This window comes from Prionailurus viverrinus, chromosome A2 (assembly GCF_022837055.1).
Source record: "Prionailurus viverrinus isolate Anna chromosome A2, UM_Priviv_1.0, whole genome shotgun sequence".
Lineage (NCBI taxonomy): Eukaryota > Metazoa > Chordata > Mammalia > Carnivora > Felidae > Prionailurus > Prionailurus viverrinus.
Window position 1 is genome coordinate 44,079,526 of NC_062562.1, and position 15,184 is coordinate 44,094,709.

The following is a 15,184-nucleotide window of genomic DNA, read 5'->3' on the forward strand; positions in this document are numbered from 1 at the left end:
CTGAATATCTGATTTGGCTGTCCAAGCATTCGGCAAGCTGTGCATAATGATGAATATACTAGTAAGCTTTACTTACCCACTAAGTGCATCCAAGTAAAAGCTCTGAAAGTCATACGGTTCTTGCCACTTTAAATCTGACAGCTAATATATTAGGTATTAGAGTGTTTTGTGCTTACCTTTAGCTCTTCTTTAGTTTAGGTGATTAAAAAATGCCTGTTGCTGTCTATATGTGCAGCATGCTTCATTAACAGTGATTTATTTGGGAATTTAGCAGAATTGGCACTCTGCAGCACACCAGTGGGCAGAAGGAAAACAAACGTGAGATGGTTGCTAAAAAACCTATCCTGCTGTGATGGTAGGAGCCTTTAAAAAGTTTGCAAAGTTGACTTCCCAATACCCAGAAAGCAAGACTGAGACTGAAGTCTCTGGGCAGTTTCATTTCCCCTAGTCTTTCTCCAAATGCTCTCCTCTACCACTTAGGAAGGGTTGTGGTTTTCCCCATTGGTAAGTGTGCTTCCTTCATCCATTGCCTCCTAAAGCCAGAAGCTTCCACCACTTATCTTTTCCCAACAAGTTTACCTACTCAAAACCCACACTCAAATTTTTCTAAGAAAATCCAGTTATAATGATTTTCTCTTATATTCCTTGCAACAACCCTGTATCATCCTGTCACTTTACCAAAGAGAAAAATGAGGCCAACAGAGGTTAAATGACTTGCCTGAGGTCAACAGCTAAATGGTAGAACTGGGATCTGAACCTGGCTTTTGTAATTCTGAAGACAATGTTTTCAACCACCATAGGGAAGGCAAAGAAATTTTTAATTTTACATGCAAACCATATTGATTTTGTTGTGTCTACTTGAAATGTTATGTTGAAAAGATTCTGGGACTGCCCTTGGGCTAAGCAGGAAAGAGTGCCATACTCAATTAGGTTTGCTTTCCATAGGAATGGGAAGGAGGAGAGAGCTGCCATGTATTTCCCTGTGTTCAGCTATGATCTACTTTTGTTCTTGTTTTTACTGTAATGAGAGTATATGAATATGGGAATGACATTCTAAGGGAAGGATGAAATATTTGAGAAGCAGTCTAAATAAGAGGAAAACACTATATACTTTTTACATGCTATAATTGCCTATTATTCTAATAAACCTGCATTGTAACATAGTGCTTAAATATCTATACTCTGAACTCAAACTTTCAGGGTTCATTTTAAGGGTATTGTAGATACCTACATCTTGATGGTAGTGGTGGTGTATGACTGCATGAATTTTAGAAATCTCATCAAAATTTACACTAAAATAATGCACATCAGTATATGCAAAATATACTTCAGTAAACTTGGGGGAAACACAGTTCACATCCTGTTCCCTATACTTTTCAACTCTAACAAAGGACAATTTATTTAACACTTAAAATGAAAATAATATTGTCCACCTTAAAGCATTCATGGATTTTTTTTAGTGTTTATTTATTCATTTTGAGAGAGAGAGCACAGGAGGGGTAGAGAGAGAGGGAGAGATAGAGAATCCCAAGGATGCTCCACACTGTTAGCACAGAGCCCAAAGCTAGGGTTGAACTCATAAATCATGAGAGCGTTACCTGAGCTAAAATCAAGAGTCAGACACTTTAAGCACTGAGCCACCCAGGTACCCCCTAAAGGGTTCTTTTAAAGATGATATGAGTTAATATTTATAAGAGACTACTACAAAGACATAATAAATACTCTGTAGATGATATCTATTGTTTATTACTTCCTCAGTTTTTATAGTATATTCTACAATTACATTGCCTCCAACATTGTTTAATAGTTTTATCACATAGACTTTTATGTTCCTTGTTAACTACACATGTTATACTGGAAACTCACAAACATATAAAACGTGTATATTTTACCCATTTATATTATGTATATTGTGCAATTATCCATATATATATGAATATGTAATTACAGTTTTGAATACATGGCTTTCATGCTAGAAGACAGGTACCATTTTAGTTTATTTTTCAACTGAATTATAAAGTGTTCAGTATTGATATGTTGTAAATAAATATTTATTAAAATTGATGATCTGTAAGATTTGTTTGAATATATTGAAAGTATTAGATACCGTAGAATGTTTAGGATAAATTTGTGATAGATACTTGGAAACCTAAGCAAATAAGGAAGAAATTATTCACTCTAAACAAATCTCAAGTAATAAAAAAGGAAATAAAAGCAGTATACTCTGGGGCTTGATTGAAAAATTGTTAACCAAATTAAATAATATAACTAAATTCAGACAACATTGCAACCAGGTATGTATGCCTGTGTTTGTCCACTTGTGTCTGTCACTGGGACTGATTGTATAAGAGATCTGAATTACCACTCTCCATAAAATAACAATACGTTAAGCCCCCAAATCAAGAAAGAGTAGTTTAAACATTTATGTTAAATCAATATTAAGATATTATATATGTATATATATGTGTGTGTGTGTGTGTGTGTGTGTATATTTCCCTGGAAAGTAGTTCCCTCCAGGGAGTAGAAATAAGTATTTAAGCTATGTTTATGTATTACTTTAATAAAAGTAAAGATTAAATAAAACTTGAACAGTAGCACAATAAGTGATTATTTAGTGGAGGCTATGAACAGTGAATATGCATTTGTGGCTTAGGATTAAATTTCCAGTAATAGCACCATACATAGAATTTAATTTTGTATGTTTGTTTTTGGTTTAAGTGAAGCTTTATTAGTGTTATATTAGTTTTAGTTGTACAATATAGTGATTCAACACTTATTCACATCACCTGGTGCTCATCAGAACTGCACTCCTTGTGGCGCCTGGGTGGCGCAGTCGGTTGAGCGTCCGACTTCAGCCAGGTCACGATCTCGCGGTCCGTGAGTTCGAGCCCCGCGTCAGGCTCTGGGCTGATGGCTCGGAGCCTGGAGCCTGTTTCCAATTCTGTGTCTCCCTCTCTCTCTGCCCCTCCCCCATTCATGCTCTGTCTCTCTCTGTCCCAAAAATAAATAAACAGTGAAAAAAAAAATTAAAAAAAAAAAGAACTGCACTCCTTAATTCTCATCACCTGCTTAATCCAAGCCCTCCGCACCCCATCCCTCCCCCCCCCCCGCCACCGGATTCTCCCCTCTGGTAACCATCAGTTCGTTCTTTGTAATTAAGAGTCTGTTTCTTGATCTCTCTCTCTCTTTCACGTTTGCCCTTTTGTTTCTTAAATTCCAAATATTGGCGAAATCATATGGTATTAGTCCTTCTGTGGCTGACTTAATTTTGTTTAACATTATACTCTCTTGTTCCATCCATTTTGTTGCAAATGGCAAGATTTCATTATTTTTAAGGCAGGTTAATATTCCATTGTATGTATCTGCCACATCTTCTTTACCCATTCACCAATCAGTGGACACTTGGGCTGCTTCCATATCTTGGCTATTGTGAAAAATACTGCTATAAAATAGGGGTGCATGTATCTCTTTGAATTAGTGTGCTTGTATTCTTTGGAAAAATACCCAGTAGTGCAATTGCTAGATTGTAGGGTAGTTCTATTTTTAACTTTTTGAGAAACCCCCATATTGTTTTCTGCAGTTGAACCAGTTTGCATTCCCATCAACAGTACGAGTATTCCTCTTTCTCCACATCCTCACCAACATCTGTTGTTTCATGTGTTTTTCATTTTAGCCATTTTAACAGATGTGAAGTGATACCTCATTCCCTGATGAGATTTGGTTTGTATTTTCCTGATGGTAAGTGATAATGAGCATCATCTCATATGTCTATTGCCCACTGAATGTCTTCTTAGGAGAAAGGTCTGTTCAGGTCTTCTGCTATTTTTAATTGGATCCATTGTTTTTCAGCTGTTTACTTGTTTGTATATGTTGTTTTTATATTTTGGATACTAACCCTTTATTGGATATGTCATTTGGAAGTACCTTCTCCCATTCTGTAGGTTGCCTTTTAGTTTTATTGATTGTTTCCTATGTTGTGCAGAAGCTTTTTATTTTGATGTAGTCCCAAGAGGTGTTTACTCCAGTTTGAATTTTTTTGTATGTGTGTATGGTATGAGAAAGTGATCCAGTTACAGGGTGCCTGGGTGGCTCACTCAGTTCTGCATCCGACTCTTGATTTTGGCTCAGGTAATGGTCTTAATTCTTGTGAGATCAAGCCCCATGTCAGGCTCTGCGCTGGCGGTGCAGAGCCTGCTTGGGATTCTCTCCTTCTTTCTCTCCTGCTCATGCTCCCTGTTTCAAAATTAATAAAATAAACATTAAAAAAAGTGGTCCAGTTTCATTCTTTTACATATCCAGTTTTACCAGCATCATTTGTTGAAGAGACTGCCCTTATCCCATTAGATATTCTTTCCTGTTTGTTGAAGATCAATTGACCATATAGTTGTGGGCTTATTTCTGGGCTTTCTATTCTGTCCTATTGATCTTTGTGTTTACTTTAATTCCAGTACCATACTGTTTTGATTACTACAGCTTTGTAAGATAACCTGAAGTCCATAATTGTGGTGCCTCTAGCTTTGCTTTTCTTTTTCAAGATTGCTTTTGTTATTTGGGGGTCTTTGTGGTCCCACAAATTTTAGAGTTGTTTGTTTTTGTTCTGTGAAAAATGCTACTGGTATTTTGATAGGGATTGCCTTAAATGTACGTGAACATTACTTTGGATAGTATAAACATTTTAATAATAATTGTTCTTCCAATCCATGAGCATGGGTCTCTTTCCATTTCTCTGTGTCATTTTCAGTTTCTTTCATTAGTGTTTTATAGTTTTCAGAGTGCACGTCTTTTACCTCTTTGGTTAGGTTTATTCCTAAGTATTTTATTATTCTTGAGCACCACACATAGAATTTAAAAGCATATCTCATACAACTTTGCGGGATGGGAACATGCTGTAAACTGAGAAATAGTGCCATGCTCTAAATAGATTTGCTGATGACAAAGCCATGGTGACTACCATTCATTTCACTAATTATCTTTCAAATAGACAACTGTTCTATTATATGATGGTGCAAGCCAGGCCTTCAAAGCTTCAAGATTACTTACAAGCAATCTAGTTCACCTTCCTCTTTTATTGGTGGAGAAATTTGCCAAGCAATTAAGTACAACACTGAGCCAATAACCCAGTTATGCTGACTCTTAATCCAAGGAACTTTTAAAATACTGCACTGCAATTATTGAGATTACTTCAGTTTTTTGAAAATTGTCTCCTAAGTAATAACGTGTAAATGTCCAACATCAAAGTAGATTAAGGTTTTATAAGGAGAAAGTGATTGTGGGTATATATTCTAAGAAACTTAAGAAAATTTTGAAAATTAGTGTATAGAAGTCTCTTGTCTCTCAGGGTGTATAAAATATATCCTTCAGTGACCACAATGATGAGATACTGGCTAGCTTGACTTTTATCTCCAAGGATATCTTTCTAATGTAATTATTGTATTTCTGGTTAGAATTGCCACAAGTGGTAGACATTGTTTTGTCCAAAAAGGCTTTAAAAATGAAGAAGATTGTCCACTTTAACTGACCCTCTCTTATTCCTCAAGGCCTTCTCTAATGAAGTTTTACAATGGATATAGAGTCCAAATCAGCCGATAGGTGATGTACAGTCTAAATAAGGGATTCCATCTTATGCATGCCTACCTCTTGGTAATTAGGTGGGGTTTTCTAAATGTATTGTCCAGCCCTTTTATATTTTTTCTTCTTTACACTGTCCTCTCTGTTCTTTGAGATGTTTTGGAATGAGCAATCCAATGAGAGAAACCATGCAACATATGTTTTTTCACCATTCCTAAAGGAGACTTGTTGCAGTGTCCACAGAAATAGGGAAAGCATCAGGGACATAGAAATGGAAATGTGTCTTTTCTAGTACATAGAGTAAAAAGCTAAAACAGGGAGAAAAGCTAGTAAGCAAATTTGATTGAGTGATACGATAGGAATTTTCACTCTCCAAGAAGAACCTGTAGGCCAGCTACCATAACCATAGGAAGTATGCATTATATGTATTACTCATTTGACATATAAACTAACTTGTACAGTCAGTAATCTTTTCTACCTGCTGAGTTGTTGTGCCCTTGTGGGTAGAGACCTTGACCTTGGCTCTTTTCATTCTGCACATTACCATTTGATTAATGGGCACTCAGTAAATATCTGTTGACTGATTGAACACTAAGATTTGACTGTATGCCATTTTCCCTTGAATTGATTGGCAGATTGCTTTCTAAAGAAGCTAGATTTCTCTCTTGCTTCCAGTTTTGTTCACTGCTTCCCCACCATTGTGATTGACTGCACCCCTCATTAGCTAATTATAGAGTTAAAAAATGCTCAACTGTACAACTGGGCAATATGAATGATCCTTTTTAAAATTCCTGCCTTAAGAATGGCTGCCCTCTAAATAATAATTAGTAAGAAAACAAATGTTCATGTTGCTCTTACACTTGGAAGGAAACGAACTTACTCACATTTGTGCTGTTGTAAGAAGTTTGTGAATTAACTCTAGCGACATGTAGTCTTCTAACTAGATCTCAGCTCAGAAGCTTTACTGTATGAATGTTACACAGATTCTGCACTATTACTTACTCGTATCTCGCTTCATTTCTGCAGAGGGACAAAATGAAAAGCAGAGTCAGAAAAGAATCACTATCAGAACTTTATGTCATGCTTTAAAAGACACATAGTTTATTTACATTTTTGTCACTGGGAGAAAAAACCATAGGACTTTAAGTATGAAGACATAGATTTGAGTACTGGCTCTATTGATTTCTAGACATTTGGCCTTGGCCAAGTTCCACAGCCTCTCACAATCTAATTGCCAAAGCTATAATTTTTTAGAAGATAGTGATGCTTGATCTTCATGGTCCTTATGAAGGCTAAAATAAGAAGAGAATGTAAAAGCATATGGGATGTCCACAAAGGATATTAGTTACATGTTCTTTTATTTACATACCAACTATTGACTGCCTACTCTATGCCATGCACTGTCCATATGTCTCCTTTTTTTTAAATTTTTTTAATGTTTATTTTTTGAGAGAGAGAGAGATACAGTGCAAACAGGGAAGGGACAGAGAGAGAAGGAGACACAGAATCCAAAGTAGGCTCCAGGCTCTGAGCTGTCAGCACAGAGCCTGATGTGGGGCCTGAACTCACGAACCATGAGATCATGACCTGAGCCGAAGTCAGACACCTAGCCGAATGAGCCACCCAGGCGCCTCTCCATGTGTCTCTTAAATCAATGATTCCCTACCTTCATAAAGTTTACATTTCATTTGTGGGGGGGATTTTAACCTCCACCTAAATAATAATAATAGCTAATATTCACTTTCAAAACATATGTCAGTTGACCTGTATACCATACTTGTGAGAAAGATAAGGTTCATGCCACGATCCCCAATCTATAGACAAATATGTTTACAAAGATTAAATTGCTTTCCCCAAGTCTGATAACTGAGACGAACCAAAATGAAAGAATTCCATGTGTTTGATTCCAAATCCAGTGTTTTTCCAGTCTGTCTTGTTGCCATGAGGACTTGAAATTTTTATTATATATTGGAAGTATACTTAGTAATTAGAGAGTTAATTTGTTGACCAGAAGAGAAAAAGCAAATGGGGTAGAATAGATATTCTATACTTCTGAGGATTGCATTTAAAGCAAATCCCCATACTCCTAAATCAACCTTTTATAGGTCTTTTCCTTGTTAAAGGCATTCTCCTCATCCTCTTAGCCTTCAGATTCAAGTCCAAATTCTTTAGGATACATTCAAGCAGTTTGGTTATCAGGCCTCTGACTTAGGCTGGGCTGGGCGGGGCTAGGCTGTTTTTAACAAGGATGGCAGCTAAGTGTCAAGAACCTGAACTCAGTGCCTTGCATAAATTCTCACTAATTCTTCCAGTAAGCCTGGAAGACAGGTATTATTGCCACTATTTTACAAATGAGCCACTTAGCTGGGGAATGGGAGGCCCAAGATTAAAGCACCGTACTGACTTTCAGACTTTGCTGCTTTCATTATCTTGTATTGTGGCAACTTGAACTCTAAATTCGCAGCTTCATGCCTGTGTGTTTTCCTTATCCCTTGGCTTAGAATTTCCTTCCTCCCTCTTATTGATCCTTTAAACTTAGTTCAACTGTTGAGGCCCTTTGGTGAGCTTTCTTGAAGCCCTAGCCCCACTGCCCCACAATTCAGTTAGATGATAACTCTTTTGCATCCTTAACACTTTGTACCTAATAGACTTATAATGTGTGTTGAACTGCATTATAATGACTGGTTTAGTTCCTTCTCTTGTCAAGCCAGCAGTGAGCTCCTTGAGGACAGGGCCTCACTTCCATTACCTCTGCACACCTAACACCTTGTACTATTTCTGTTGCACAATAAGCACATCTCCTTATTTGTTGAGTTGAATTAGAGCTACTTGGATACCAGCAGAATTTTAATTTAGCAGAGTGCTAAATCAAATAATTATATGATCAGACCCTGCACGTAGGTTCTTGAAAACCAGGACTCTTAAGGGAGAACTGAATCCTGCTTTTGTCTTAAGTACTTTACAGGGAGGTCTTTGGTATTATTGTTAGTATAAGAGTATCAGAATTGTTTGAAGGGTTGAAGGCTAGAGGCATTTTGCTCTGTTTAGCAGTGTGTAAAAATAACCAGAGAATTCTCAGTTAATCTCCTTCCGGCTCAGCCAGAGAAAGCAACTGAGTCCTCTTTCATTGTTTGGCTTCCTCTGTAGGATTTACGAGTCTAATTCTTGGGCAAGGTCTCAAAGTTAGTGCTGAGTATACTACCTTTTGCTATAGCCACCTTAGAATAAACCAGGGAGAACTCTGAGCTGCAGGAGAGATCTATTACCACCATAACTCTTGGCTCATCCTGCAGCTTTCTTTCTGGCTTTAGCAAAAAAAAACCCTGGAATTATGAAACTTTGTATCCTGTACCACAGTCCCACATGAGATTCATGAATCTTCAGCTCCATACAGAAAACGTGGTGCTCTGGCTAATACTACCCACTAGACAAATTACTGTCAATGACCCCATTATTTCTGATTAGTAAAGGTGAACCTTACTGTCTTCAATGTAAGTAAATACCAATAGGATTCCTAAATTCCTTCATCCTTAAAAATTTACAGCTCTTAACACATACTATAAATAGCATCATATCATGAATTAAATCCTTATCATGAAATTGGGTACATTTTCTAAGCTAATTTTAATTGCTTCAAGAAACTGCTTAACATTGTAAATCAATCCCCAGGTCTGAGATGACATTTCCCTCACAAAATTAATTATTAATACCCTGATCATTTGCTTAAGACATTAATAGTTTTCATTGATCAGCACATCCTGTTTATCTAAAATGGCCTAATCACCATGCATGTCAGAAAAGTATCTGAACATATCCAATTAGAGATGCCGCCTGCTTTCAGCCACATCAGCAGATCAGAAGTTAAGAGTCCCTTTTGTCTTCACAACATATTAAGTCTAGCTTTATCAGAAACTTAGCTATTTAAGGGCACAAAAGAAGGATGAGTTCTCCAATGATGGTTCTTCACTTTCTGTTAGCTTTCTTGTAAACATAAAGGCTTCTCAGTGATCATGTGGTATAAATTAATGCTAAGAGCCCTTGATTAACGAGCTTGTGCTGGTCTATTTTTTCATGTGAGCCTGTGTTTACTCACGGTGTTTTCCTTATGAGTGAGAGTGAGATGAGAAGCCCCAGGTTATTATCAGATTAAAAATATTGGAGCTACAATAATAATAATATCTATTGTTTTATCATTTATCATATTTATCATAACATTTATCATATTGTTAATATCATTTGTATGGCACTATATAGTTTTCACTCACTTATTAAGTAGATATCACTTGAAACAATCTTGAGAGGGAGGGAGGATGGGGTGCGTACCCAGGACCATGCAACTAGTTATAGCCATGCTTGTAAAGAGATTTTGAGTCTCCCAGTTTCCTAGCGTTCTCCTTTATTTGACTAAATGATAGATAGAAAGCATCATGCTCATCTTTGAAACCCCAGTGGGAGCTCCTCTCTTTTATAAAGTCTCCCAGGCCAGCAAGTTTCCTCCTTCCTTCCCAATGGCATATTGTATTGCAGTTTTTTGAAATGTGCACAACTGCCCTCATTGGAGTAGGAAGATATTCTTGATGCTAGAATTTTTGTATGCATTTTGGCAGGTCCAAGTGCCTCACCTAGTATTTGGCAAGCAGAGGGTGCCCCATATATGCAACTGCATGGCTGGCTGGCAGTATAGAGGGAGAAGGGATGGGTAGATGAGAGCAAGTGCAGTAGAGAGTTCTGTTTTCTAAGGTCGTGTTGCAAACCTTTGGCACCTGACAATGATTTGGCTTTGTTTGGTTCACACGTTGTTTAAAAAAATTTTTTTGACCTAATTCCAAATATTTAAAACTTGGGAGATTCTCAAAGTGTCTGGGTGGTTCAGTCGGTTAAGCATCCAACTTTGACTCACGTCATGATCTCGAAGTTTATGAGTTCCATCCCCGTGTTGGGCCCTGTGCTCACACCTCGAGGCCTGAAAGCTGCTTCAGATTCTGTGTCTCCCTCCCTTCTCTCTCTCTCTCTCTCTCTCTCTCTCTCTCTCTCTCTCTCTCTGCTCCTCCCCCACCTTTCAAAAATATATAAACATTAAAACATGGGAGATTTTTCAAAATACAATAGTATTTGCAAATTTTCTTTGAAAAGGTCCTGCCACCCTGGGTCTATGCACCATATGTTAGCCATTAGCTTGAGCTAAGGAATACCCTCCAGCTTCATACAGGACCTGGCTGTGTTCTCCAGAGTGCCCATGTTTGCCCACCTGCTTCACTCATACTTACTTAATTTGTAGCCTTTGGAATACAGAACAAGGACCCTTTCTTTACTACAGAGTTATCCTAATTTAATATTCCCGGATAGTGGAAGAATCACTGTTGTAAATCATGTTCAGGATTTGTCCAAAAGAATCTCATTGCCAGCTACTCAAAGTTGGTAGGATTTTTTTTTTTGGTAGGCACAAGAGCTGCACATTTTACTGCATTTTAGAGATGAAACATAGAACATAAGGAAAAAAATGTTTAAATTGTTAGAGTAGTTATAATTTTCCCACATGTAATTCCATTCCAAACCTTGGGAATTTTTCCTCATGGTCCAGCAGTGTTAACCCTCTCTTGTTCACTGACAGCTGAACTCTTCATGCTGACATTTTTGGCATATTATTAATTTCGAAAATAAAGATGAACAGGGACTGGAGAATAAGGGACTAGATAGCACCTTGTAAAGAAACATAGTTCATTCCCCTGCCTTTGGATTGTTTCACATCTAATCAGAACTATTCTTGTTTTCACTCAGTAGCCACAGGGACACGTCAGCTCATCCCTGTCCAAACATTATTTGGAAGAAAAGGAAAGGAAGCTTATTTGTTTCATATCCATAATTTAACATACTTTTCTTTAATAGTACTTTTCCACAAGTGAATTTTATTTGTTTTCAGATAAAGACAAATTTGCAGAGACCACAAAAAGAAGTATCTGCAAATCTCATTGTGATGTTTCTTCTTTCCCACAGATTAAAGGTTGAACAAACTTAAAAGAAGCAGCGATTCTATTCATTTGATACTGGACTTGAAACTCCTTTGACCTCAGAAACTGAAGATGAGGTTGCCATGGGAACTGCTGGTACTGCAATCATTCATGTTGTGCCTTGCAGGTAGAGTGTCATTTAAAAACTTTTTGATTTAAAAATGCTACTGTATTTCACACTAATTCAAAAGTGGGCCTTCGCTTTCGATGGCCATGATAAAATTGTAAGAGTGCGTGCTACGATGACTAGCATTTGCTGACACTGTTGAATCTGCTTTCCTGATGGTCTTTTAGTGGCTCTTTTCATGGTGTTGTATCCAAAGCTAGACACTGATGTTTCCACCTGTCTATCTGGTCCTTTTAGAGTCCTTTGAGCCATTATTTAGTTAGAAAGTTGTTATTTTTGCTCATCCCACTGCTCAATTGCACAGAGATATTGGGCAATAAAACTGATAACATAGTCTAGAGCCTTACCTCCTTTGATGTCAGCAGATAGAAGTTTATTTGGGTAGCTCTTTCAGTGTCTCTGTTAATATTACTCCATTTTTTCATCCTCTCTTTCATTTCGATATACCTATAGTTAGCAGAAGCTGGAAAGTAAGAAGACAGGAGATTTTTTTACCATATGCCCATGGTCAACTAGTAGACAAGGACTTTAAAGAGTTCAAACATACTATTTATTGCTTTCTCCATTTTCTGGAAGGTATGAGCCTACCAGCCGACATACATAATTCATATGTTGATGGAACCTAAGTCCAACATGCACTGAGAGTTTTCAGGTTGGCATGGTGGGCATCTTTCCAGGCCTTTCAGAGGGACACCTGAATATATTTGCATTTAAGACTTTTGGTTCACCATTACTCAGATCCACGAATTCATTCAAATAATGGTACTGAGTACCTTGCAAAGACCCAGCTTTGTTCTAGTGTCTGAGAATATAATCCGGAGCAAGTAGGACACACTTACTGCTCCCTTAAAGCTGTATTAGCTGAGTTCTATAGCTATATAGACTGAAAGCTTGATAGAACAGATTAATTGCAACTGTTACATAATTAAAGGTAGTAATAGTAATACTAACATGTATAGGTCACTTACTCCATGCCAGACACTATGCTAAACTCTTGTACTTTAGCTCATCTCATTCCACCATGACCACTAAGAAGTAATAACTGTTTATTTATACTCGCATGTCTATTTTTATTATTATTACTGAAATGGCAAGAAGTTAAGAAACTTACCCAGGGTCACCAAGCCAGTAAGTGGTGAAACTGTTAAGTTTCTGACTCAAACAGACAAACTCTAGAATCCATAGTTTTTTTTTTTTTTCAATGTTTATTTATTTTTGGGACAGAGAGACAGAGCATGAACGGGGGAGGGACAGAGAGAGAGGGAGACACAGAATCGGAAACAGGCTCCAGGCTCTGAGCCATCAGCCCAGAGCCCGATGCGGGGCTCGAACTCACGGACCGCAAGATCGTGACCTGGCTGAAGTGGGACGCTTAACCGACTGCGCCACCCAGGCGCCCCAAGAATCCATAGTTTTGATTATTATAACATACAGTATTTTAGCTATATTGTTGATTTGTCCAGTTCATGCTTGCAAATGTATTCTTGAAATTTGGGGTTTCATTTTTACTGTGTTTTTTTAAACACGAACTCTCCTTCACTCATAAGTAATCCCCTGCCTTTAAATCCTGAACCTCTTGCCTTTGCAAACATCCTCACCATTCCCTGATTTTGGACATTTTGCCATCTAGCCATCTGTTTTAACTTTATCACTTCCCTTCCTCATCTGGTCAGAGCCTAAATCATGTCATCCCAGCAAAGTACATCAGGCTCTGTGCCTCAGTTGCTTTTCTCTAGTCTTTTTTATGGACTTTGACCCTCCTAAAAAGGCCTCAACTGAGTCATTCTGGCTTTAACTTCTAATGACTCTGGGATGAATGTATTCTTTAAAGCTGAAAACATGAATTGATGTCACAGTATTTGACTACAGCAATGTGCTTATTTAACCCACTGTGCTGAGTAGATGTCAAGAAATTAAAGAGTTGAAAATCGAGGAAGACATTAATCTCCTCAGTTGTGTTTTGAAAAACTTGGACTTCTCACTGAAGATGTGTACCTGTATCTTTTTTTTCTTCACTTAGCTTTTTGTAGGGCATCAGTATATTGATTGTTTTTGTGAGCCTTTTTTGTGAACTGTTTCACATGGCATTAATATTCTCTTACCATATGCCTCCTTCAATGTAGGTAAAGTCAAGCTTTAATTAATGTTTTTGTTTTCTTGCTATTTGTCTTGATTTCGTTAATTTATATAGCACTTGACACTGAATTTTGAACAGATTTCTTTAACTGCTTTAGCTTCTCATCCTTTTCCTTTTCTGTACTTAGTTACAGCTTTCATGGTAAGTTTTTGGCAAGGAAAGTATTTATGCCTATTATATTTACCATAATTAGTAAATCTCAAATGTGTCTGTTCCATAAGAAAGAAGATCCAAGGGGCGCCTGGGTGGCGCAGTCGGTTAAGCGTCCGACTTCAGCCAGGTCACGATCTCGCGGTCCGTGAGTTCGAGCCCCGCGTCGGGCTCTGGGCTGATGGCTCGGAGCCTGGAGCCTGTTTCCGATTCTGTGTCTCCCTCTCTCTCTGCCCCTCCCCCGTTCATGCTCTGTCTCTCTCTGTCCCAAAAATAAATAAACATTGAAAAAAAAAAAAAAAAAAAAAAAAAGAAAGAAGATCCAAATGAATAAGCAGGTTTCTATAAGAGATATACCTCGAGAGGACTAGTAATTACTTAATTAGCAATTAATAATTAGTAATTTATGGTGCAGTGGAAATGTTCTCCTCTTTTGCTAAATGCTACACTTAGTCTCTGAAAATATTTTTTTTTTAAGAAGAGGGGTGCTTGTCTGGCTCAGTAGAGCATGTGACTCTTGATCTCAAGGTTGTGAGTTCAAGCCTCCTGTTGTGTGTAGAGATTACTTAGGAAGAAAGGAAGGAAGGGATTAAGGTAGGAAGGCAGGAAGGAATTAAAGTAGGAAGGACTGCAGAGAGGAAGGAAGGAAGGAATTAAGATAAGAAGGAAGAAAGGACTACTGATGCCAGCAGTCTGAAAATCTAGTCTCTGCAAAATTGGTTTTAATTATTCTGCCTCTTAATGAATTTAAACTAGGGATCACAAAAAAACTCTGCTACCTGAAAGAACAAGGAAGCGAACATGTGACTGAAACATTCTTCAAGGGATAGTGACTCTTACATGTAATAGAAGATGTTGGTAATTGTGGAAAACGAGAGAAAACATATCCTATTAAATTACAAACTAGTGCCTGGCTCTAGTCCTTCATGCTAGGTCTTCTAATTCTTCAAGACTTTTATGCATAAATCTCCTAATGTTTTAATATTGCCAACCCATTCACATTAATTTTTAAAATAAAAGGCTGCATGAAACCAACCAAATGGTCTCCCGTTTGCAAAGTTTATTTCAACCACTTGGTTTTTCTTTGTTATTATACACTTTGCCGAGTACGCTACATGTTGGGGTCTCTGTACTAATAACTCTTCCTTTTGCCAAGAATGTTCATGCTCTAAATGTCCCTGTCACTTTCCCTCT

General features: G+C 37.6%; 1 protein-coding gene across 5 annotated transcripts in view; it reads left to right on the plus strand.

Moving 5' to 3' along the window:
• Window positions 1-15,184, plus strand: part of CNTN4 (contactin 4) — a 907,777-nt gene that overhangs the window by 432,159 nt on the left and 460,434 nt on the right. For all 5 annotated transcript variants that reach the window (XM_047849694.1, XM_047849690.1, XM_047849689.1 and 2 more), the window contains one exon: window positions 11,563-11,703. In XM_047849694.1, the coding sequence (XP_047705650.1) occupies window positions 11,649-11,703 (55 nt within the window). In that variant the 5' untranslated portion in view covers window positions 11,563-11,648. The remainder of the gene's footprint in view (window positions 1-11,562; window positions 11,704-15,184) is intronic.